Source organism: Haliaeetus leucocephalus, unplaced genomic scaffold (assembly GCF_000737465.1).
Source record: "Haliaeetus leucocephalus isolate CR32 unplaced genomic scaffold, Haliaeetus_leucocephalus-4.0 Scaffold473, whole genome shotgun sequence".
Classification (NCBI taxonomy): Eukaryota; Metazoa; Chordata; class Aves; order Accipitriformes; family Accipitridae; genus Haliaeetus; species Haliaeetus leucocephalus.
Window position 1 is genome coordinate 8,238,662 of NW_010972909.1, and position 25,057 is coordinate 8,263,718.

The 25,057-nt window shown below is 38.4% G+C and overlaps 1 protein-coding gene across 2 annotated transcripts in view; it reads right to left on the minus strand.

The window, feature by feature from the left end:
* The window catches only part of GYS2 (glycogen synthase 2 (liver)), a 46,203-nt gene that overhangs the window by 10,693 nt on the left and 10,453 nt on the right, over positions 1-25,057 (minus strand). Inside the window, exons 3-8 of one of the 2 annotated variants that reach the window (XM_010575426.1) lie at positions 23,046-23,237; positions 22,039-22,224; positions 11,271-11,415; positions 6,523-6,640; positions 6,000-6,120; positions 2,800-2,906 (exon numbers count right to left, since the gene is read on the minus strand). In XM_010575426.1, the coding sequence (XP_010573728.1) occupies positions 2,800-2,906; positions 6,000-6,120; positions 6,523-6,640; positions 11,271-11,415; positions 22,039-22,224; positions 23,046-23,237 (869 nt within the window). The remainder of the gene's footprint in view (positions 1-2,799; positions 2,907-5,999; positions 6,121-6,522; positions 6,641-11,270; positions 11,416-22,038; positions 22,225-23,045; positions 23,238-25,057) is intronic. The other variant, XM_010575427.1, reaches the window with a different exon arrangement.

Here is a 25,057-nt window from a genome sequence, read left to right on the forward strand (position 1 = left end):
CTTCACTTTCTGCCCTATTTCCTGACTCAAAGACTTTTGAAAACAAGCAGTAGACTAAAAGGTAGTTTGTCATAAATTAGTTTGCAAACCAAAAACATCCTGGAAAGCTCAGGCCATGTTTTAAGCTAATTAAATAAAGCCCATGCCAGACAAATGTTATATTTTAGCTAAGAAAGAACTCCAGTGAACAACTGTTCTAAATGCAGAGTCATTTATATTATCCTGCCCCTAGTTGAAGTAACTTGAAAGTACAGCTGGAAGTGCTGTTGTTAAAATAGCAAATGCACTCTCCATTTGAGTGAAACGCCCACTTCATGGAACTCTTCCTGCCTTTCTGATTTCTAAGAATTATACTTTGGGCTACAACAAAACTTGTTAAGTGAAATCCTAAACTTTACCAAGCTGAGAATCCACATACCTGTATTTAGTTGCTTTCTCCCAACTCACATAGACACAATAGTGGATGAGTTAATTTTGGATGAGTTGTAAAGCAGCTAAATGTCAAATGAAATTGATCCAAATCCCAGCAAGCCTGTCCCCTCATGACTGTATTTTCATAGACTCATGCCATGCAAAATATCCAAAACTTAACCCAGATAGGATAGACTGCTTTTTCAGAAGCAGAGGAAACAAGGGATTTTTATATCCCAGATCAGCCATCGTCTATTCCTTTATAAGTGCCCACCTCTTCTTGTATTTAATTTCTGTGGCATCCTTGAAATCATCTAAAACTATTTTGTAATACTGATATCAGGTGGTTTTATCCAGGAGCTCCAGATTATCACCATGATAATGCCGCATATGATGATGCAGAGGGTCTTTTGCTTTTCACAGAGCACAGTGGGAAGAATAGCTGGAAGCAGCATTTTTTGCATGATTTCACATCCTTAGGTTTACCTTTACTGTTACTATTGTGGCTGCATTACTGGGTACCAGAGAAATAACCATGTAGTAGAGATACAACATGGAAAAACCTTTGCATATTTAATTTAATTTAAACTTTCCTAATATCCATATATTATTTATTTAACATGTACCTGTTGTATTATATTCAAACATTACATACTTTATATCAAAGACAAAGCAGAGGCCAAAAGCACTTGTTGCAGTTATGGCTGCTCCTCACTGCACTCACATTATTTTCCTACAGTTCTTGCGTACAGAGTTCTCATTAAAAACTCTGGCTACATTACTCCACTTTAGCCATCTACGGTTTAAGCTAGTTGTACAGATTCTCCACACATCTGCAGAGGGTGACAGTCCGTTTCAGAGGATGATTCCCTTCATTCATCTTAGACACTTCCTGAAGTGGTATAGGATGAAACATTATTTGGAGTGAACCATCACTCTCCACTGGCAGTGAAGGCAGCTCAGATGCATTACTTTTAAGAAGCCAGAGTTGGACAATTAATTCCAACCTCTACATTTGTGGTACCTGTTTCCAGCATGGTAAGCAGGTAGAATGTTTCCTGTAAGTCCCAAGAAAATGTTGTGTAATGACTCCAGAGATAATCTAGAGAGTAGATAGATTTCTCATACCTGTCTTCTTTTCCAGATATGGCGAAAGCTAAATGATTTCAATGATCCTTGTTAAACTATTTCTGTCACTGTTTTTGTGCAAGTTTAGTATCCATTAATCAAAGACTTCAACTTGATTACTGCTATCCAGAAACTGAGCCAGAGATCATCTGCTGGAGGCAGTTAATGGGATAACAAGAAAAATAGCATCCTTCTCTTACAAAGTGCCTTTCGTCTACAGATCTCTAAGTTCTATAGATTTCTGTCATCTTTTAAATATAGAACTGGCATCAGACAGAGGTTAAACACAGGGAGACACAGGCATAAAAGCAGAAGCTAGGTCTTGTGGGTTTTAGTCCCTTAGCTTTAAGACCAGCTTCCTTACTTCTGCAGCAGAGTTTAACTGCTCTAGCCACCTGATAAGGTGCACATTTCCATTTCCCTGCTTAGATAATGAATCTGTAAATATGTTGAGTGAAATGGCATTTTTCACTTTTTTAAACAAAATTCATCCTTGATAACCCACTACTGATTTTCTTTATGAATTTGAACCTTCAGTTTTGCCATGTCTCTCTGCTCAGAAGTACCTCACAACATGTATCTTTTCCTATGTAGAATCACATAGCAGTTAAAGTGAGGTGAAGGTTAAGTCTGTCTGTGCTTTGCTTTTTTGTTTGGGAAGTTGTAAAATGAAAACTGTTAAACTGAGAAGGGCTGTGACAATTTTCCCTTTATAGGTGTAAGTTTCACTGCTTGGGTATGGCCATTGCTTATTGTAGGCTATATAGAAAATTATATACAATTGTTATCAACCGTTATTCTGCTGGATTAGACAGTACAATTTCCATATCTCTAAATAAAAGAGGATGTGCAATTAATTTCTTTTTTCCACTGGCAGAGAAGCTCACTCTGATAAATTAGCAGGCAGTCCTTATTTTGTAGGAGCTAAATGGCATGTCCAAAGGGAGTACCAGAAACAGTCAGAAGACATCCAGAACACTGGATTTTCTAGAACCTTTGACTTTGCCACTGCAAAACAAGTACTATTTGCTAACTTGTTACAAAGAATGGCAAGGCAAGTTTACAAAAAATAACCTAGGACAAAAAAAGAGAAATATTTGCCCTTATTTTTCATTCCTATCTCTTTCATTCCCACAACTACATTCTAGTTACCAACAATCCTCAATTTTAGCAAAGCAAAAAGAGCATTATTCTTCATCAGAAACTTTTGCATGTCTCCTCAATTCACTGTACAAAGACCTCAGTGAGAATGGCAATTACCAGAGCTGCTTCCGGACTGCTTGTCCTTTCAAGGTTTCCACATTGAAATTGTTTGTCTTTGCTGGCATGATGAAGAACACAACAACTGTAACATCAGTCTTATGAACCTACATGGACACAAGATGGAGAGGAAAAAAAAATCTCACTACAAGGTATCACAACCAACTTTAACACTAAGAATTAGTCATAGGAAAAGCCAGTGCACTTTCTTTGTTTGTCCAGGAAGGCTCTGATCTTATACCTCTCCCTTTAGCTATGAAGTTTTTGTCAAGTCAGAGCTATACCTGAGGATAGATACAGGTAAACAGATGTCACCCAGTTCCAATTTGGGCAATAGAAATCTTCCTGACTTCTCATGGTTTAGAGGCCATGGCTTAGAATGTGAACATAAACTACAAAAAATAAAAATCCTACACATATTTTCTCACCTAACACAAACTATGTTGGCTCAAAGGAGTCAGCAATTAGTTTACTAGCTAAGGTATGCCCAGGTATGGGGTGAGGGATTCCCTAGAGCAGGAAGCAGAACTACTTTCTATAGCAATAGTGCCCCAGCTGTATGGGCAGAAAGAGGCATGGTAGCAACCACTATCTACTTGAACCCCTGGCAAAGAACCTGCCAGACACACAAAAAACTGCAAGTGACTTCTCGCTCATGTCTCACATCCAGATACTGTAAAGGCAAAAATAATTTTCTGTAAAATCTGACCCTTCACTTGTAGATGGTTTCACTTGCTGGTTTCTCCTGTGCACTAAGAAGGTCAGAATACCAGGTCCCTGAGGGATTCCTTGCATGGAGCAGAATGAGGTTGTACTCCTGTCAGCAACTATTTAAAGAAAAGCTAAGGGTGAACTCTGTTCAGAGCTATAAAAATTAAATTATTTTGAATTGCCTCCATTCTAAACTTTAGACACACATGCATGCTACTAGCATGTGTTCTCTCAGATTGAGGTACAGGGAAATGTCTAGTATAAAATAACCTATGGGAGTCATCTATCATTTTAAGGTTCTTCCCTTCCCTCTCTTCAAGGCAGGTTCGAGTCCATCATGCTATGATCTCTGTGTGTATTAATAATCTGTCCCAACATTCATATTACATTTCCAAAATGTTAGTAGGGTTTTCAAGTAGCAAAGGAAAAGGACTCTATAAAATAAAACAATTCCATCCAATGATATGTATTTTTTAGGTTAAGGCTGGGACTTGTTTAAGAAGAAGCATCATTCCCAGATTCAAAAGTAGTACATGTATTCTGCTGTTCCCAATGGAATTACCTCTTGAAATAATTACAGAGCAAGTATTCTTTGAACAGCTAATCAGGTGCTGGCATGCATATTGGAACAGTAATGCAACAAAGTCAGGCTCAGCTTATGGGAGAAGCAAGTCCCAATATACTGTTCTAGAGTTTTGGAAAACTAGCCTCAGTTTCCTTTGACCTTCCATTGGCCATTGATGTCATATAAATCATTAGATACCATAAGAGATTGCTGCAATCAATGCTTAAGCAATTCTTTCCCTCTTACCGCATAAGACCTTTCACATTATCAGCAGTCATAGTTAATAGCTATGTAAATGCCATTAACGGGTAGCTGATGTTGCACGGCATTGCCAAACAGCAAAAGTCAGTTGTTTGGCAAAGTTGTGGAAGAAACACTTAAGTTATGCGAGGTGATCTGTTGTGTGAGTGAATGGATTAAGTATTTCCAGAAAGTCCACAGGCTCTAATGGTGTATTTATTAAAGGTGTGTTGTGGTTTACCCCCAGCCGATAGCTAAGCACCACGCAGCTGCTCGCTCACTCCCCCTCACCCAGTGGGATGGGGGAGAGAATTGGAGAAAAAAAAAAAGAAGTAAAACTTGTGGGTTGAGATAAGAACAGTTTAGTAGAACAGAAAGGAAGAAACTAATAATGATAATAATAACAATAGTAAAATGACAATAATAATAATAGGATTGGAATATACAAAACAAGTGATGCACAATGCAATTGCTCACCACTTGCTGACCAATGCCCAGTTAGTTCCTGAGCAGCGATGCCCCCAGGCCAACTCCCCCCAGTTTATATACTGGGCATGATGTCCCATGGTATGGAATACCCCGTTGGCCAGTTTGGCTCAGCTGCCCTGGCTGTGTCCCCTCCCAACTTCTTGTGCCCCTCCAGCCTTCTTGCTGGCTGGGCATGAGAAGCTGAAAAATCCTTGACTTAGTTGAAACACTACTTAGCAACAACTGAAAACATCTGTGAGTTATCAACATTCTTCTCATGCTGAACCCAAAACATAACCCTATACCAGCTACTAGAAAGAAAATTAACTCTATCCCAGCTGAAACCAGGACAAGGTGGTGGTAGAACAAGTATACTTAGGGCTTTGAAAATTAATATTTTTTTCAGCCCTGCTGACAATATAGTATCAAGATTTTTATCCAGATTTTCTGTATCATTTAAATGACAGAGTACAAAAGAGAGAGTCTGGGACAACAGCCAGTTGATCCTTGCTAGATGACTAAAAACTGATTAGCATTTTTTTTTATTTTTCACTCTAATGTATCAGTCTTTGGGACACATCTAGAGACATTTTCAGTGATCTCATTTGTAGGTGGTACGTTCTCTGCTCTTTGATCATGACAAGGCCTAGGCCTTATCTTCATTAAAGTATTCCATAAAGGCATTTAGAAACATTGCAATTATTTTGTACCTGAGGAAACTGAAGCATGGAGGAGTGAGAAGCTTCCCCATGCTTATTCATCAGGCCACTGCCACACTGTGAATTTTAATGCAAGATTCCCATCCAATGTGATAATAGTACTCAAAGATTTAAAAGAATATTGTCAGGTCCTAATGAATTAAGCAATTTGCTTAAAAATATTTTTTTAAATTGCATCATTAAAGGATTTTTTTTTTCCTTCTAATATGTAAACCATCAGGGTAAATTCTTGAATCATATTTTCAGTATTTTTCTCTGAAAACAAGGGAGGTAACCATGGATTAACTTCTTGAACTATGTAATCAATTATTTTTAAGCAGTCCGAGATTGTTATATACTCTGATGACTCAGGGAGAGAGCTTTATGAAAACTGAGTATCCCATAACTATTTTCCTATAAACCAAAGTATGGCATGGAAATTGTTGCAGGTGACTTCCATAGTATGGTAAGTTTGAGCATAGGCTCTATGTTATCTGGATTTGCAGAAGATTTCTTACCCTAAGCAAAAAGTTTAATCTTGATAAGGCTTCTAGAAACATATCAGCTCCTTTGTTGGAAAACTCATATCTCCCAGCAATGAAGAAAAATAAGGTCTTCTCAAGACTGAAGTCAAGATGGCTGAAACCAAGCAAACAGACAAGCACAAACTATTTCTCAAGATATACTCAAACAAAACACACAACAGCTTTCTATTCTGGAGCAATTTATTATCCCAGGAAAATAATGAAAGTGAGGCTTTTCTGCTGTTCTTCAAATTGACTATCTTAATCGGATAAACTGCATCTTGGGTAAATGATGAAAAAATCAATACCTTCTGCCTGATCCCACAATCTATTAAGCAGAGTTAGAACCAGTGTCTAAAATTCATTTATCTTCTGACTGAGAAATCCCAGACAGATATTTGTATAAGTTGATAACATTTCGACTTCTCTATGAAGTACGTGTTAGTCTTCCTGTTTTGGTTCTTGCTTTAAATAGTGTTGGACAACCATTGCTAATTTTTGAAAAGTAAAAGCATACCCATAGAAATGACCTCGAATGAACTCTTGGATCCTAGCCTTGTACATGGAATGCAAATTCTGAAACTCATGCATTGCTGAAAATTTCTTAATGTTCAAGCCATTTGGGGTGACAACATCTGGAAAAGCAGAGAAAAGGCAGAGGTAGACATCTTCAGAGTCAGAGAAATCTTTAAGGAAAGAACCAATGTGTCTTTCAGTTGTCAGTATGTGAACAGGTTAGGTACTCTTATTACTCATGCATAGAGAACAGCACTGTCTAACACAATTGTCTCCACAAGCTTACTCCACAAAGCTATTGCATGTGGCACTCCACTGTCTATAGCATTGAAGTGGCTTTGTACCATTTTGACCTGTACTCAACATTAGCATAGACCCTGCTGAACACTGAGGTCTCCCCATGCCCTTTTGTACTGTCAAGACTTAAATAATGTCTCCATTTAGCCATATGTTTTTTGTGCAATATGCTCTTTATTCTTGTATCACTGTTGCCTGCTTTATTACTATAGATTGAAAGCTCATGAAAGCAGAAACTATGCTGTATTATGCACTTGTTTCCTGCATGGCACAGAGGAGGTCTGTTCTGTCAAGACTTCTGAAGATTTACCAGAAAAGGGAGAATATAAAAAAACCTTTTTTAAAAAGACCACCTATCAGTAATCTGTTGGATTTCTCCTAAAAATAGCCACAGAATAGCTTTACACTTTTATGGCTGCTCTCCTCAAGGATTCCAAAGCATCTTACAATTAATTTTTTTTTCACTTCCAGTATCTTCTAAGGTAGAGTTATAGAATATACACAGAGGATAGACATAGCTTGTTCCAACCAACACTGAAATTCAGTCACTCTTCACCTTTCTGGTAGAGCACAGCAGCTGTTTAAAGGCTTGCCCTAAATCTAGTTGAAGTAAATGGAAAGAATGCCATTTTCTTTTCTTTGAGTTGGCTTAGGAAATCCATGTATAGAAATGAAAGGGAAGGCCAGTTCCTCAGCAGATGTATTTCATAGTAACACAACTGACTTAAATAGACCTATACTAATTTATGATACCAGAGATTCTTCAAATACAAAGAATCTTCAAAGAAGCAAGAAATGCTAATTATTAGAGGATGCACTGGTGCCAATTTAATGCTTGTTCTCCTGGCAAGTGTCATCAGGTGTCTAGTAACCACAACCATTAACTGTAGCAATTTTAAAAGTTCTATGCATCATCCAAAGGACCTTCAGTAAGATATCATTCCCTCCACACATGGTTCATATAAACAAAATAGCATCTCCTTTGTTCTCAGTGCACATGGTTAACTCCCCCCATACATCAGGTTTACTGATGGGGGTACAGTCTCTTGCTTGCTAGTGATACAGGACTTGAATGTTACTTCTATTGTGGTCTTTCAGTCAAGGATGCCTGACATTCAGGGTTCCCCATCCCTTCCCCCAAAAGCAGTCTAGCATTAAGCATCTGACCTAATACAAAACTGTCTGTTATTTCTGGAGAGGCTTATGGAGATGTCTTTAAAACATCTATGGTTCCTTTGGTTGATTACATATCAAGATGACTTTAAAATAAGTACAATCAGTTCTCCATATGCTGTCCAATATACTTGCCTGACATTTTCCATGCAAATGCCATGGCCATTTTTAATGACTTCCTTGAAATTTACAGTGTATGGATTTCCCTGCCAGGTAAGCGATCTCTGATTAATCTTTATCTTGTAAAGTGCTTTGAGACTCTCCAGGTTAAACAGCAGTAGATAAAAATATAACCTTTACTGGTAACCATGAAATACCAAAAATTTTGATGGTTCTGTGATGAAATACCACATTTAAAACTAAAGACCAGCCTTTACTAGGAAATCTTTACTTGTTAGTTCCTTAGGATTTGGTTCTCATTGTCAAGAAAGGAGAGTCTTGGTGGGCCTGACAAGAAAACTTGAGTTCTTATCTTCTGCTGCCCAGCACTAGGAGCTGCTCTGAACAAAGACCTGTGTGGCTGCATATGAGTGGAGGACCCAACAGAGCAGAAACACCCTCCATTTCTCTTTGTCTTCACCAACAATGTATCTTCTCCTTCCTCTGACCTGCTTCTTGTTCAGCATGGAAGAACTGGCTCATGCAGGACATAGCTTTGAGACTGTAACCATTTCAAGCTCTTCCCAATAAAGTAAGAATCCTTGACTGGGTATTTCTGACCAGTTTCCATCCGCTCTTTTGCATTTATTTATCAGGGACTTTTGGACACTCACCCATCATCATCAGCCTGTATATAACCTACTCCCATGTTCTTTGATTCAGCTCCAGCTTCATTTACCTTTTCATCAGGATTAGGGCTCAATCCATCTCTTATTGAAGCCTTTGAGATACAGAACAGACATGGTAGCCCAAAGCACTCAGTTCACTATTTGTGCTCAACATACAATAATATTTTGAATATGTGTGAGGCAATGTGCCCTTGCCCTAGGGAAGAAGTGATGAAAGAGAACTTGGTTCCTATTTTAAGTGGTTTGGGGTTTTTGATATTTAATGAATTAATGACATTTTTGTTTTAAAATTGTCCCAAGTAGGTCAAATTAGAATTATTTGACTTCTGTATTTATAGGATATAAACTGGCATTGATTTAAGTAATAATAGCACAGTGTGCTGTTTTCTGTTGGTAAGTCACTAAGAATCATAAAATCGTTTAGGTTGGAAAAGACCTTTAAGATCATCAAGTCCAACTGTCAGCCCAACACCACCATGCCCACTAAGATTCAGGGTTGACTCATACTTCTTCAGAGTTTGCTTCTATGATTTTGATCAAATATATACAGATAGGAAGTCTAGATCTAGATCTTAACTGATATGTAAGTCTCTTGGAATTTTGATTCAAAGTCTTCTCTACTGCTAGTGAGAAACAGGTTTTACATACCTTAATGAAAATATTAGAAATCCCATAATATCAGTTTCCAAATCACAGGAATATAACATGATCACTGACAGAATCTTGCATGATACGACAAAGCAAACAGGTTCAACATCAGATACTCAAGCTTTTAACAAATATAGTTTGATAAATTATTGATCAAATAACAACAGCAGCAAGTGAAATCAGTGTAATGCAAGCAGTCATTCTGCCAGGTTTAGACTTTGGGTTCTAAAAACCAAAGAACTTAAGAGATTTACTTGGTTTCTTCAAAGCTGCAAGAATAACAAAAAAAAGCCCAGGCCTATGAATCTCTGTGCATAGAATTCTCTTCAGCTTCAACTGACATTCTATCTGTGAGCAGTCTGCAGATTTTCTCTCCCACTCAGACTCATTTCAGTCTCCTAAAATCTTAAAACATAAACTATGATTTTCAAGAGTGCAGAGAAGCCTCATGCCAATATAAAGCAGCTTCAAAAGTCTGATTCTCAGAGGTCAAGTGCTCTGCACTTGGTAAAAAACAAGACCTTTCAGAGATATCCCAGATTAGATGACGGAACACTTAAATTACTTTTAAGACGTGGCTTTCATGTTTTAAATAAAAAGGAAGAAGACTTCTAAGTTCATCATCCTATTGACAGTTAGTCAGGAATGAGGCAAAGGATCCAATGGACAACTCTTTTATCCTGATGCATGAACCACAATGTGGCTTGAAGCATTGAAGTTAAGAGGAATAACAGTCCCAAACTATAATTAGCACTGGGATTCACCTTAAAAAAAAAAATCTACAAAGAATAAGCAAACCAAAAAAACTCAAAGTCATTTGAGCATTGCTATACTTAAAACAACCAACCAAACTGTGAACACACCTAAATAGTCTCAAAATTGTTGTGCAGTTTTTCCCCCATGACGCTTACCTGCAGATGGAGTACTGTGGCTTGTCCTTACAAAGCACTGTGCTGATTTAAAGAGAACTTTAATGACACATCAAACTGGGTTCATGACCTTATTCAAACTCCATGCATGGAACACAAGGTTTGTTGGTAAGTTCCATATTTTATGAGATGAATACAAAGGGGAAAATCAGACAAACTCTTGGGCACATATCTTGACTACTTTTTCAAACTGTACTGGTTGGTCTAATAGAAAATATCATATCTATCTATGAAACTTATCATGGTTAGGTCCTAAGATCTTGATGACCACAACCACACTGCTACTCCTAGTTGTGAGAGATACAGGGAAACAAACTATTGATTTACAGTTTGTTTTTTGCCTTCTCACCTCTTTCAATATTAAGTAAAGAAAACCAGCATTAGCACTGGAAAGCAAAACTCATCCAACATTCTGTTTTGCGTATGAAACTTTTTGCTACATTTCTAAAAGAATATATCACTCACCTCTAGAAAAGCAACAAATCTCACATTGTAAAAGCTGGTGAAATGTATTACAAAGGTTCCAGCTTCTGCTTTTGTCAGTTGACCTGAATACATTACCATCACTGGAAACCCTGCTATAGACAAAACTCCTGAAGCTGAGATGTCCTTGCAAAGAAAGCCTAACATCCATAGAGTTAAACTAATGCTCTCCTGAAATGGTACTGAAAGCATTTATTAAAAGGTGCTGAACTTGATTTCTTCTGGATTACATATGCTACTAGAATGTTTTTCAAGTGATATTATTTGCACTCTTCTTTTGAAAATTGGTTATTCTTTGTAGTGTAGCCAGACATATCTATGCATGTGTCCTTGCTCTTCATGTTTGTATACCTGTCTCTATTATTTTCATTCAGTCTGAGGAAATGTAGGTACTTGGAAGAAATATAATAAGAAAACAATTCAGGTCTTACCAGGATTTCTTTTAAGCATATGTTCTGCTTCTATAGCTGTTATCTGTGAGACTGTGGTAAACACATGGGCACAATGTACAGATGCCCGTTCCATACAGTACCGATGGTAAATCTGTCTCTCTCCCGCTTCCTTGTCAATGTCAAACTGTTAAATAATAAAAGAAACAAAAAAGACACCTGTGTGATATGCTCATCAGACTTATTACCACAAAGGTCTCTCTTAAGCTTGATTTCCCCATGGAATAAGAATCATGCGATTGGCTTGTCTTTCTGGTTTTTGAACCATTTTATCAACTTCAAAGAGTTTGAAGGAGCAAGAGAGGTCTCAGTTCCTGCATATTTGTGAAAAAATGGCAGCTCTCCATTGGAAGGAGACCTAGATTAATAATCCCATTGAAGGTAAGGATCTGTGCTATTTGGCCTGCTGGCTGGCAATATGCCATGCTGCATCTTGCCTGGGCTTGTTGCAAAACTTGGGAGAGCAGGGAAGTTGCTGGTCACTGAAGGTATAGGGGAGAGAAGAAAAAAGGAATGGGGATGAGGAGAGAACGTGGGGACTACGTAGAATGGTGGGAATCATGAGTAGGCAAGAGAGAAATGGAGTTGTGGTGGAGAGATTGGATGTAAGGACTCGGTCACAAATCCCAAGGGAACAAAGAAAATAGTAAATGAGATATTTTCTCATACTCAGAGATGTTCTTTCTCCAACTCCACCACTGTTATTTGCTGCTCCCTTTACTTCATTTGAACTCCACTAATTTCTAGAGGCAGATGTAAGTTAAACTGCCAGATAAGACAATCCCAAAACCCAAAGTATTTCTAAATCACCTTTAAACCTTGCAGCTACCCCTTTTTTTACTGAGCTTATGTTATCCTCATGGGAAGAAAATGCACAATACCTATTGAGCCCATGCTTAAGGGTTCGAATGTTCGCTAATGATGTCTACTGCAAAATTGCTACAATGTAATCTAAAAAAGAATAATGCTAATGGTGTGCCAATGATTACAATTAAATTACAATCCTCTTAGTCTTACATGATGTTTCACTTCTGGGAACAGAAGCGTTGACCTCCTAAGGTCAACAGCATGGGCACCAAATACACTGTGTGAGTTACATGGAGAGTGACAATGACTCTCAATGAGCTCTGTCATTATCAATGCCTAATGCTAGGTGCACAGTCTGATTTTGATTGCATTTGACTCTGTAACTTCATTGACCATAATAGATTTAACCATTATTATAGGCTGGGCAGACAGCACTTTCTATAGTTAGGACACTCTGACCTTTGCCACGGCTAGTTGCTTCTAGTACTTTAGAACTTAGCCAGAAGTAAAGCTATTTAGACCACAACTTCTCATGCTGAGTACATGCTTAAGGTTGGTATAGAACATATTTTAAGAAATTTCAGCAAATGTGAACCATTTCGGGGAACAAGATTTAAGCAAATAATTTTTCATTTTTACTCAGGTATATATATATATATGTAGATATAGATATCTTACAACTGTTTTGCTAAGAAACTTAAGTGCTTTTATCCACTGAGCAGTCTAATTTTGCAGTGGTGCTATGCTGCTGGTGGGAAAGTGGCTTCCACGATATTAGTTGAAAATGCCACCCTAATGTGATCAAAAAAGGAGTCTTGAAAAATCTTGGCTAAAAAGTCCTAGAGAAACTAGATGCTTTCTTTTAGTATTGATGATTCTGTATGTCAAGAGTTTCTAAGCTTGCCAAAGATATTTTTAGGAAAGCTAGGAAATATGCTTTATCACATAATATGCTATACATTATGATACCATTTTTCAGTGGTATCATCATATATTGTATTTACCGCATTCGCCATGAGAATTTTGGTGCATGAAATACAACTGTGTCACAAAAGAAGATCTTTTCTCTAGAACATACATCTCATTTGTCACAGAGGTTGAATGGTAGAAAAAGCACAGAGCAGGAGGGTAGAGGAAGAGAAAAATAAAAGTGAATTAATTTGACTCCTTTGAGTGCCACAGATCTCTAACACGATGCTTCGCTTACCCTAAACCAACTCACATGCAGTTTTTAACTGTGTATTCCTCCTTTTCTGGGAGACTACCTTGATATCTTTGAGTCTGATCTGTTGAAGTGTTGAGCATTCACATCTACATCTGAAATCCACTGGACCTATGCTCTGAGGTTATAAAGTACTTGGTACTGCTAACTCCAGTAAAAGCTTCCCTAAAAAAATGTGCATGATGTAGCTACCTCCCCTCATATGAGTGTGGTAAACTAATTAATTCATGTTTCTGGAGCATACACATACCACTGATAAATGCTGCAAAACAGCTCTTAAGAAAATCACAGATATGTTCTTCAGAGCAGAAATCTTAATTACATGTTATAAACAAGGTAGGAAGCTGCATATTGAACAGTAACAAAGCCAAAAATCATTATGATTGCTCAACAATTCTGTGTACCAAAGATACAAAATGGGACAGTTCTTTAGCATGCTGGGCAAATACACAAATGGGATGGGGTACCACTGCACAGTCAAAACTATAGAAGTTTTTTCAAATACATCTGACTTTGTATTAAAAATAATTTAAAAATCGCTAGCAAACAAATAGCTGGCCAAACTTTAAAAGGTTTTTGTTCTCTTTTTCCTTTCTCACCAAGAATGGGTTCTTTACAAAATGTAATTAAAAAATTAATCTGGGACATGTTCACTAACTGTAGATAAACACTCCCTCCAACACTACTGGGAAAAAGGTTCACAAAAGGATTGTTCAAAGCACTATGGCTTATTTCTTGCCAGCTTTTTTCTTTGATTGCACAAAAGCATTTTACACATTTAACACATACACATACTGATGTTTATTTCTTTATTGCTATTCATTTTTTCATCTTCTGGAAATGGGAAATATTTTATTTTGCACATGCTTGCATGACTTTTGGCATGCTTTTTCAAAGGTACACAATTCCATGTCTATTAGCAAGTATAAACCAAGGTCACAGAGTTCTCACATTTCATTTGCTCTCGCTCTCCAGCAGTTTCCTCTACCAACTGGTAAAGCAAGATCTTGACCTTTGACCTCATTAATAGTGTGGAGTAGGAAACCTCATTGCGCACTTCTGAGCAGGCTAGATAAGTGACTTCAGAAAATAAGCCTTAGACAAGTTGAAGGGCAGGTTAAATGGAACTTAATTGATGAGACAGTGCAGGAGACAAATTTAGTCCACACAGTACTGTGCAAAGACAAGCTGAGCTTGCTGTGACAGTATTAGCTCCAGAACTAGAGGCATCATGGGGCATGGCACTGTGCTGAGCCAATATGCCAAAAAGAAGCAGAACACCAGTGCAGCTAGTTTGCTCTTCACCCCCAAACCAATGTTTCTGCTCAGCAATTGGCTCTGCTGTCTGAACACTTGTCCATCCTAGCTCAGGCGCCTCTGGACTATGTTCCATAGTGTTCACGTTCAGCAAGAGCAGAGCAAAATACCTGTAAAGTGCGTCATGCTTACTTTTGTTTGTTTGCCGTTATCAGCAAATGGGAACACTAGCAAAGCCACAAATGAAAGCTGCATCAAGAGAAAAACAGATCTAAGTCGGATTAACTGTTTATAGAATCATTTAGACCCTTAAGATCATTGAGTCCAACTGCTTCTTCCCTCAGTGACTTTTAAAGACTAACAACTTCAGTAGTCACTTCCCTGTAAATATTCCACTGCTACTCCCAGTGAGGAACCCCTCTGACTCTGACTGTTAGAAACCAAGCAGATTATTAGAATTTACATGATGGCAAGAATTAGAGGAGAAAATGCCTCCCTTATAAGGCTACTCTAATTTCAAAGCAAAACGGGAAGGTGTTCCGCAGGCATAATGCTTTGGAGTAAAACTTGCATTTGCTGCAATGCAATTCTGAGGAAAAATTTCAGCTCATTTCTGTCCTTTCTATGGATCCATGTGATGAGCATAACATTTCATTCATGTCTTAAAATTTAGCATGTTAGGGGGCACAGTAGGTAATTACTGAACCTCCCAGTTTGACATTCTGTTGAAGAAGCTAAGACGATCTTTGAATGCATAAAGAAGAGAATATCAAGCAGTTATGGGATACTAGTATTATGTTTCTCTTGGAAACAGTGAACAGTCACTGAAGTAATAAATCCAAATCAGACATTCCTACTTCAAAATGAAAAATACAAATTGCAAAGGATTTACAAAAGCACAAGAAGAATATTTGAGAGTGGAAAAGGAGGAAAGACTATGCTACCTATGTAAATACTTTCCTGAAAAACAGATAAATTATTTGTCACAGTCTGCATACAATGTCTAGATACTGATACTAGACTATGCTTTCATAAAGAAGAAAAAAAAAAGTATGATAAAAGCCAACAGAAGTTAAACCAAGACAAATTCAAACTGGAATTAAAATACGTAGTTTTGATAATGAGTAACTTTGTGTCACCTTTGCATAAATGATATAGATTCCCCTCACCACTTGAACCTTACCTCAAGAATGGGTAATGTTTTTGTAAGCAGTTTGTATCTCAAATAAAAGATATAGTTTTGATGCATGAATTTTTAGCTGAGGATTTTAGGCAGAGAATGAAATTATCTCTTCTGGTCTTTAAAGTCAGTGGTGCATTCAAGTTCACAAGGTGATTCTGCAGTGGAATCAGGAGCAGAGATAGGCCTGAAATGCAAATTCCTGATCTACCTAAAGGTAGAATGGAACGATCCTCACTTCTAGCATAATCTCACTGCTCCCATTGTCTGAATTATGTAAGAATTACTCTTTTTCAAATCCAGTTTACGTCAAATTTAACATTCATTGATTGTTACCTTGTGCAGATAAAACTTTCATTCTGGTATAGCTCTGCCATGCCAAAAAAGAATGAAATTTACACTTCCTGGCTTATGTCAGATTTCCATTAGCTGCTCTGCTAACAAAGAGGATCAGCTTTGCGTAACAGTGAGCTCAGTGGCAGCCGTTCACAGTAGTGTACTAAATGAAATGAGAGCTTGTGATCCTATATTGTCAGCATAAAAGTTCTTGATTATTCATTTTCATTGGGATTTTTAGTACTTTTCCTTTTAGACTTCTTGGGATAAAATTCTCCACCACTTTGCAAACTAGATTCAGCTGCACTTGTATGAGCCAAATGTAGAATGTTGCTTGGTCTAAATAAAAGTGTTACACATTGGCAGGGCAACATTCTATAAGGAAAAAGGCAATGAAGAATGAGGCTAATCTTTTTTCTTCTCCTTAGAGCACTTTTTCTATTATAACTCAAGGTGATTTTTTAGAAAGAAGCATCAGAGGCTGAACCTTACAAACTTCTCCATTATGCTGGGCCAGTGGTCCACAAAACCATTTCAGATAGTCACCTCTCAGATTAAATTCCAGGTTAGATCATTTGCCAAAAAGACTATTCCCAATACAACTGGCTATTCACCTATGAACTAGCCTGGATCATCAGTGTCTCTCAGTCAATTTATGAAAGGTGTTGGTCTATTTCAAACCCTAGAGGGGTGAAATGAGACCAAAAAACCCCCAACCAAACAAACAAACCCCCCCTAAACAAGCCAGTCCCCTTAAACAATGGGGAAAGCAATAAAAGATTAACATTCTTGATCTTCAGCTGAGAAGTCAGTTCCTCCTGAAGAGAAAAAAGCTCCACAGGCTCAGAACTTTTTTCACAAAACTTCCTACCTTCTGGATTAGCTATTTTGGTTCAGTTTATCTTAGCAACAAACATAACCTTACTCTCACTGGTGTAAAAGCTACACTGGACATGGGGACAATGTGAAAAAAACGCATTGCTGGTTAGACTACTTAGATCTACAAAATTTCTTAAGCATAGTTAAATCTATGATAATATTTCTGTTGGGAATTAAGCTCATAGCATACCCTGCTTGTTACTGAAATTAGAAAGGGTTGACTTTGGAAGGGTTCAAGTAAGTAACCTGTAGGTAGGGTTAGCAGTCCCTGGCCCAGCCATTTACCCAGGGTTCTTCAGATGCTTAAAAGTAAATAAAAAAATCACACACTACCAGTTACTGTGCAAGTGACCTTCTGTTTTGTTCTTTTTGTTTTCTTTCCTTTCCTTTCTCCAGTATCAGAGTGATTTAAATGTAAATCTAGAAAATAAACCATACACTGAATAGCTGTTATATGGTTAGTGCCTCCGGGTTCCTTAGCTCAAACACAGCCCATCTGTTTGTTACATGCTGCTGAAGACACAACAGTTAGTTCTGATGTTTGCTATGCTCCTGTGCAAACTGTTAAGAGTTTAACACCCAGGTTTCCACTGGAGCAGAGGCAGCTAAATTTCTCCCAGTCCAGATGAACTGAGTTAAGACTGTAAGAATATAAGAATTGTATAATCTCATATAGTAATGTTGTATAAGAACCAGTATGCTGTCTGACTGAGGCAAAGAGCAGATGGCTCAGGAAGAGGTCAGGAGTCAGACAACATCACAGTCTTACATCCGTAGTGCACCCTCCCTTCTTCCAGCAATCTACACCTCTGATCTACTACATTGACTAGGTTTGCAGTCCCCCAGAAAATATCCTCTTACAGCTTACAGGCTGACATGTGCCCTCAGCTCACAAAACAAAGAGTTTTGTTAGCCTACAGTTGAGGCCTCTACATGATTTATGGAGTCCATAAAGAATCATGCATCACAGTGTGGCAGTCCTTCATGAAATCATTCTTCCCTTTCCCCAAAAGACTAGTAAGGCTGAAGGTCAAATTTTCGCAGGTTCAGTGTTCATGAGGGCTATCAGAAGACCACATGGAACCTTCCCTTCCAGTTTTATCACCTGACAGGGGCTGATCACTTGGGTTTTTTGTTCATAGAAGTGCTAGAGAAAATGTCAGCCACCCTGCACTGTACAGACCTTTGCCTGATCATTGGTATTGATGTTCACTCCAAATAGGTTGGGACTCTGGCCAAAGTATTCTCTGGTCTAAAACTACTGACCTCACTGGCTTACTTCAGAGAATACATTTGTACCTTCTATACTTATGCCAAGTGGCACCTATTGAACTTTGCTAGGAAGGTGAATTAAAGTGGCATTTTCTCACTGTGGAATACAGAGAAATAAAGAAAATCTCAGTAATCCTTTACATTTTTAAAAGAGATCTTTCAACTCATCTGTGTCTTCTGGTCCTGCTTATCTACAGGAGTGGTTTAACACTGAATGGAAGAGTGCCGCATTGTGTGGCCATGTGCGCATGCATGCATGTGTGTGTGCAGAGCATGCAGGGCTGATGGACAGTGGAGAACAAGCTGAGAGTGTGTTACAGTGTCAGGGCTAACAGGAAATATTATGGTGAGGAACAGCACAGTGGTCCCACACACCCAGCGCACTGTGAAAGGAGAGAGAGGACTGTGAAGATGCCAGGTAAATATCTTTTATCATCAAGCAATCATGTTGTGGTTTTGCCTGTGGATCCCATTGTTAAATCCTTCAACACTGCAGAAAAGTGCTTGGCCTCAGAGGGCTGAGTAGAGCCCTCTAGCATGGGTTCTAAGCCAGCTTTTTGTGGACTGTGCTGGGGACTAGAAAAGGGAACATGAGGTTTCCTCTTTTCTCTGTAGGTTCTGTACACGCCTGATTGTGTCTAGGCACAATTAGGCCATACCCTTTCCTTTTGCGCTGCAACCATTTTTCTGTGATATCTGGCACAGCACATACTACAGTTGCACCTTTCCCACCTATCTCAGTTGCTGTGCTTAAAGCTGGTGGAAATTGTGTTCTAACCATGAAATGCTGATCAAAAGTGAGAACTTAAAGTCAATTATTATTATGCTTTAAAGGAATAAAATTATGCAATAGCACTGAAACAGGAAAACCAGCTATTATACTTTGGGTAGGAGGGGATGACACACCCTAAAAATATATTGTCTCATCCAAAGATTAACCATTAGGAAGCCCTGGAGAATCTTATTCACTGGACAAATTGCTTGTTTGACTTTAATAGTTTACTACTAGAAGACAGCAACAAGAATAGCTTCTGAATACCTCGCTATCTGTATCATTTAATTACTGTATTCTAGATCAACCTCTCATGTTTCTCAACTGACTTTTGTGCCACGTTGACCCTTTTACAGCCAAAGGAGCCCTCATTAAGATATCTGATCTCTTACTAAAAGTTAACTTTGTCAGGATGAGCTTTAGCACCCTATAGGCATGTCAAACAGTAGTATAACAGCTTGGCATCATTTCCTCTATTAGTACCTTTAAATGTCAATCTCTCCACAGAGGGCATAAAGCATTATGGTCTAGAAATCCACAAGTTTCCTCCCTTAAATATTATTTACAGCAGTTTATAATAATACTTTAAACTGATACATATGTTTCATTCCATATATTCTTGGAATAAAATCTGAATAGAAATTTCTGTATTTGTGATGTAGCTGATAGTTTCCAATGGGATTTGTGAAGCTTTGCAGAAGGATGGACAGTACCTTATCACATGAAGTTGGCCATGTCATGTGTGAACAGTAAAAATGATATTAATACTGTGACTAGAATATAAATATATTAAAATCTGTAAGTCTGCTCAGATGTAAGATCATTACTTCTTCTTTTGAGTACACAAACAAGGGTGAGGCCCCCAAAGTTATCAAGAAGGGAAAAAAAAGTTGCTTTTGAGAAAAGCAAACTATTTTGCCAGACCACTTGTAGCTCACCAAATTACCCAGAATACAAAACAAACCAAATTTCTTTTAGAATTTCCTTTACAAAAGGAAGGAAAGGCTCTGACATAGTATTTTTAGCACCAGTTTGTAAAACATTCGGCATTCTCTTTTTTTTTTTTTAAACTCTAATTTCTCATTTTAAATGCCCCCCCCTTTTTTTTTACTATAGGTTCTTTACTAACAAATCATCTGTAAGAATGAAAGGGTGAATGAATAAAGTTACTGCTGAAAAGTCCCCACTTTCTCAAGTGTTAAACCTGAAACTGCATGGTTTTAGTTCTTTCAATCTAGCTCTATCCAGAGAAAAATAATTTAATGTGACTTTAAAGCTAGATTTTTCATATATACACATAAGGAGAATATGAGGGAGTAGGAATGTCTAGACTCCTGAAACTTGGGTCTGACAGCTTGACTGGGTTATTCATGCTGCCTCATTAATGCACCTAACAAATGTAGCTAATTTAGGAGACTAGTTTTCCTAGGTGATGGAGGCAGATCTTTCAGATGGTAATCTGAGGATGTTTGCCTTACACTGATTGTGAGGAGGCCAGTGTAACTCCACTGATGATATAGGGAGCCTAGAAGGAGTAACCACCTATGTTAGTTACCTCATACTGGGCAGAGAGAATTCCCCCTACACACTACCATGCTGTAACCTTTATGCATAGGAGTAAATGAGCGGAGACAGTCTTTTACTCTTAATGTGTTCAGGAGATTCAGTAGCTGCCTTTGGTGAGAAAGAAAACAAAAAAAAAAGGAGGAGTAAGAGGAGAAAGGTGAATGACTGTTTCCTTGAAGTACAAGAGAATGGCAGTCTATTCTGTGCTTCTGAAAAAGGCCAGTAGCACGCTGCTGCTTGGGCCTTGTCTTTGGAAGACATTGTTCCACAGTGTGTCAAGTTTCAAACATCCAGTTGAAAACTGCCAGCTAAGTACTTTTCTTCAATGATTTTAGCCAAGGAAATGCATGGACAGTAAGGCAGTTGTTTCAGCCTTTTAACTACCCCTACCCTCAATAAGTGCTAGAATGCAAAAATCTCTTGAACTCAGTTTGTCTGTAACCTTATTAGAAATCCCAGATCATATAAGATATTTCTGGTGAAGGCAGTGCTAAAGACATCTGGGTCCTTGAAATATTGGTTTGTGTTAATGCTTTGAGTGGAAAGAGAACAGTGAAAACCAAAACCACTAGACAGTTTATAAAAATTCCAAGAAACAGATGTGGTCTTTTGAACTCAGAAAATACTTCCTATATTTGCCACTTACAAATTAAGCCTAACCTGAAAACTTGGAAAGCAGAAGGACTTATTATGACTTGCAAGAATTAAGAAGTAGGCTGGGGAAAGAAGAAGAGAAAAAAAATTAATGGAATTCCAGGGTAATTTCAGCAAGAGGAGGGCTACCAGCTGTTATTTATACTGCCTTTCATTAAGAAAGAGTGCTGTGGGGCTGCACCTGAAGAGTCAGATGATGACTACAGCTGAATAGGTTTTACATTCACTGGTTACTGATGCTGCTAACAGTAATTCCCAAACCATAGCAATCAACTCCAGCAATGGATGGCTTTCATGAACACAAAGGGGAAGATTCTCAAGGACACTTGACTTGCAGTGATGTCTGAGCCAGTAACTCCCCTTGCTTTTGAACAATGTCCCAAACCATTGAAAAGAAGGTTAAGAATCTCTGTTGGCAATCCCATACTGCTACAGTAACACTCTGTATATCAGTGGATTGGACTAAGGCACTGACTCGACTGGAGGCTGAATGAGTTTCAGTGCTCTGCAGTGCAAATCTGGTAAATCAAAGTTCACTGAAGGTAGTGCAAGTATTCTAGACTCCACTGAGCTTTAAGACCTGTCAGATGACACAGAGACAAAGGCACTCATGCCTAGACACCTCATGGTCTTACAAATAGTATATCTTGTGCTCTGGAACTGACAACCTATCACTCAGCTGTGGGTCAATAATAAGTGATCACACAAGACAGAAACTACAATATATGGTGTAGCACAGTAAACAGAAAAGAGGCCAGGAGCTGTTTAGCTGAAAAAAAGAAGGAATGAGAAAAATGTCTCTTACCTGCTCAAGATTGTTGTAAAAATCTATACTGGCTGCACACAGGTATCTCCCAAGCAGAGTCGCATGGGTAGTAAAAATTGTGGCAACAGGAAGTTTCTGAGATCGAGACAGTATTAAGCCCACTCCTGCCTGCCACTCATGGAAGTGGGCAATTATGTTGGGCTTGTCATCAAACTGACAGGAAAGCTGAAAATAATTAGAAAGAACATACATGAAACACACATTATCCTGCGCATCATCCAGCCCCAGAACCTTCTTTTTTTCATGCTGCCTTCTGTGTGCTTGCTTTCTTTCATATGACAAGGCAGTACAGTGTTTTAAGTGGTCACATGTCTTGATTCCCATCAACACTAATTCTTAGCCCAAGAAGCACACGTGCCTCAGTAGTGCCTCAGAACAGTATCCTCCTAGAGTGTTGGGGAGCTCTGGCAAGCACAGTTACTCTTCTTTAACTTGCTCTTCTGCTGTTGAAACTCTTGTTTGCATAAGAAAATCATGAGCACCTATGACAGACAGATGATTCTGCAGATTAACAAAGTTTCGTCTTTTCAGGTAGGCTGTGGTAGACTGACATGTGAAGTTACAGTGCTACCATTAATTCTTTCTGTCTATATTCCCTGTGCAAGGTAGTACGTAACTGATGAGATATGGATGGCTTCAAGGACAGTTAGTGAGTGTGACAACTTGACTACTATCGAAGAGAAAAAGGGAGTTTGAGATCCTACTTGTAAGAGCATCCGGTGACAAATAAGGGAGTTGAGAACAGAGGGGGAAGTGACAGTAAAGACACAGCAGATTTCACATAGGGCAGTCCCCCCCATTCTCCCAGAAAAATATAGTTAATTGACCAGTTAAGATTTAAGTTTTAAATACAAATTTGATTTACATCAGGTGTCAACTTCCTTAAAATTACTTTTCAAACTGGAAGATAGGAACCACATCCCAAAGCTTTTTTTGCCCTGCTGACAAGGCTGAGGTTTGAAAATCTCTAGATTTAAAAACTGTACCTCTTTTAAAAACCAGGCTGTTAATGATCCAAAAATCACAGCATCGTTGGCTTCTCGGTCATGAAAAGGGATCCCTATGTTGCTGACATCCCAAAATTCACCTTTCCACCTGTCCAGATTGCAAGCTGCTGATCCTATATCGAACAATAAGACATATGGGCTGCCCTCTATCAACCATCTTCCAAAAAAGACCTATGGGAAAGAGGCGAGGACATAAGAAGAAAATGTTAAAGTGAATGTAAAGGCCAATTAGCATAACTATTTTCATCCATCAAAGCTTACGTATTTTAAATAAAGAATATGTGATCATAGTCCTACATAACCAGGATTTGTGGGTTTCCTTGCAAAATACAGTGGACTAAAGGCAGGGGTAAAAGGAAACTACAGTCTTTGGAACATTTTATTTTTAAGACTTTCATTTCAGATTTTCATTGCAATGTTAACTTTTTTTCATGAAAAGAAGCTTAGGAAGACTATACTTAGTTGAATAATGAGGTCTTATGTTCTTATTGAAGTATTTATGCCATTTTTTCTCTTATTTCAAAATTATTATTTTGTTTCAGTCAGATTTGTCACCAATCTTTTGCCATTTATGCTAGATTACTGGTGAAAGATTTTGTAGGACAGGTGCTTGGGACCAGTGCCTGCTATAACGTTTCCTCATTCTGCCCAAGCAGCGCAGTTGATGCCCTTCAGCAGAGTGGAAGGATCAGTCAGAAGGTGTAATAATACCTAAACCCACATCAGCCTAAAAATACAGCCTCTCTGCTTTATCTGCATCGGTATAGTTAAACATCTCCAAGACTATTTAGAACTTCACTGATATAACCTACCTGCCCAACCAGGAGAGCAGGCTGAACTGTCATAAGGCAACACAATGCAGCTGGGTCCACACTACAGATTGTACCAGTCTGTGCAGTCAAATTATTTCACATTAATTCTACCATCAAAATGGCTATAGCAGCAGAAACAGATTAACTGGGAAGAACAAGGTACTATAGGGAGGCTAGTGCAGTTTATATCCCATGCAGAGGAATCTCTTATGCCACTGTTCAATCTCTTTTCATTCACTAACCCCTGGGACCTCAAGGGTTGAACCCAGCCCTGATGCTGGAATGGGCTGAATAGAGGTCAGGTCTTGCAAACAGTGAGATGAAAGCTCTTAGACCTGTTTGCACAAAAAAACACAGGTTGTAATAAAAACACGTGTGTGAAGGAGGGTCAGCTCCTTATGTACTTATTTCAGGCTATCCAGGTTTCTTTTTCAGCAAAATGAGAATAAAAAGCAGGGAGTTTGTGTAAACCTAGACTTCATCTAAATATGGAGTCAGGTTGTGGCAAGGAACACACCTGACCCAAGAAGTTTGGAAGCATTCCTATGTCCCCTCGTTTAAAGGGATCCATTGTGATGCATAAGCAAAATCCAGACATAAATGTTAATAGGATAAGCACAGCTCCTGGAAACTAGAGCGTCATTATTAGAGATCAAAGCTATACTTGACGTACCTGGGACAGATTTGCTGCTATATAGGAATACTCCAGCAGCACAATGCACATGTTAGGGTGGCAGAGTTAGCTGTTTAAATTGAATATATTGCTGGGACAGCATGAAGTGTATATATAACATTGCAATTAATCTGCCCCACAAGTCTTTAGCTGTTTTCCAAACAAAGGAGTGTTACACAGCTTGCAGAGACATCTCTGTAAGCAACCAAGGCAACATGGAAAACTTGATCAATCACTTACAAAAATCTGATTAGAAATAAGAAATGGCAGTTAGATTAGACCTCTCAGTTTGAACCTCAGCCTGAACAATGCAAGCATCACATGTTAGTGTCCCCAACAGACACTTTCCCAAGCTGTGGCACATACACATCCAAAAGTACACTTCTACATAATATGCAATAGGGCATTAGATCCTAAGAACAGCAGAACTGCTGTTACAACAGGAGATAACATTGCCAGTTCCACAGCTGGTGGCAGTCCAAGAACTTCATGAATTTCTACATTAA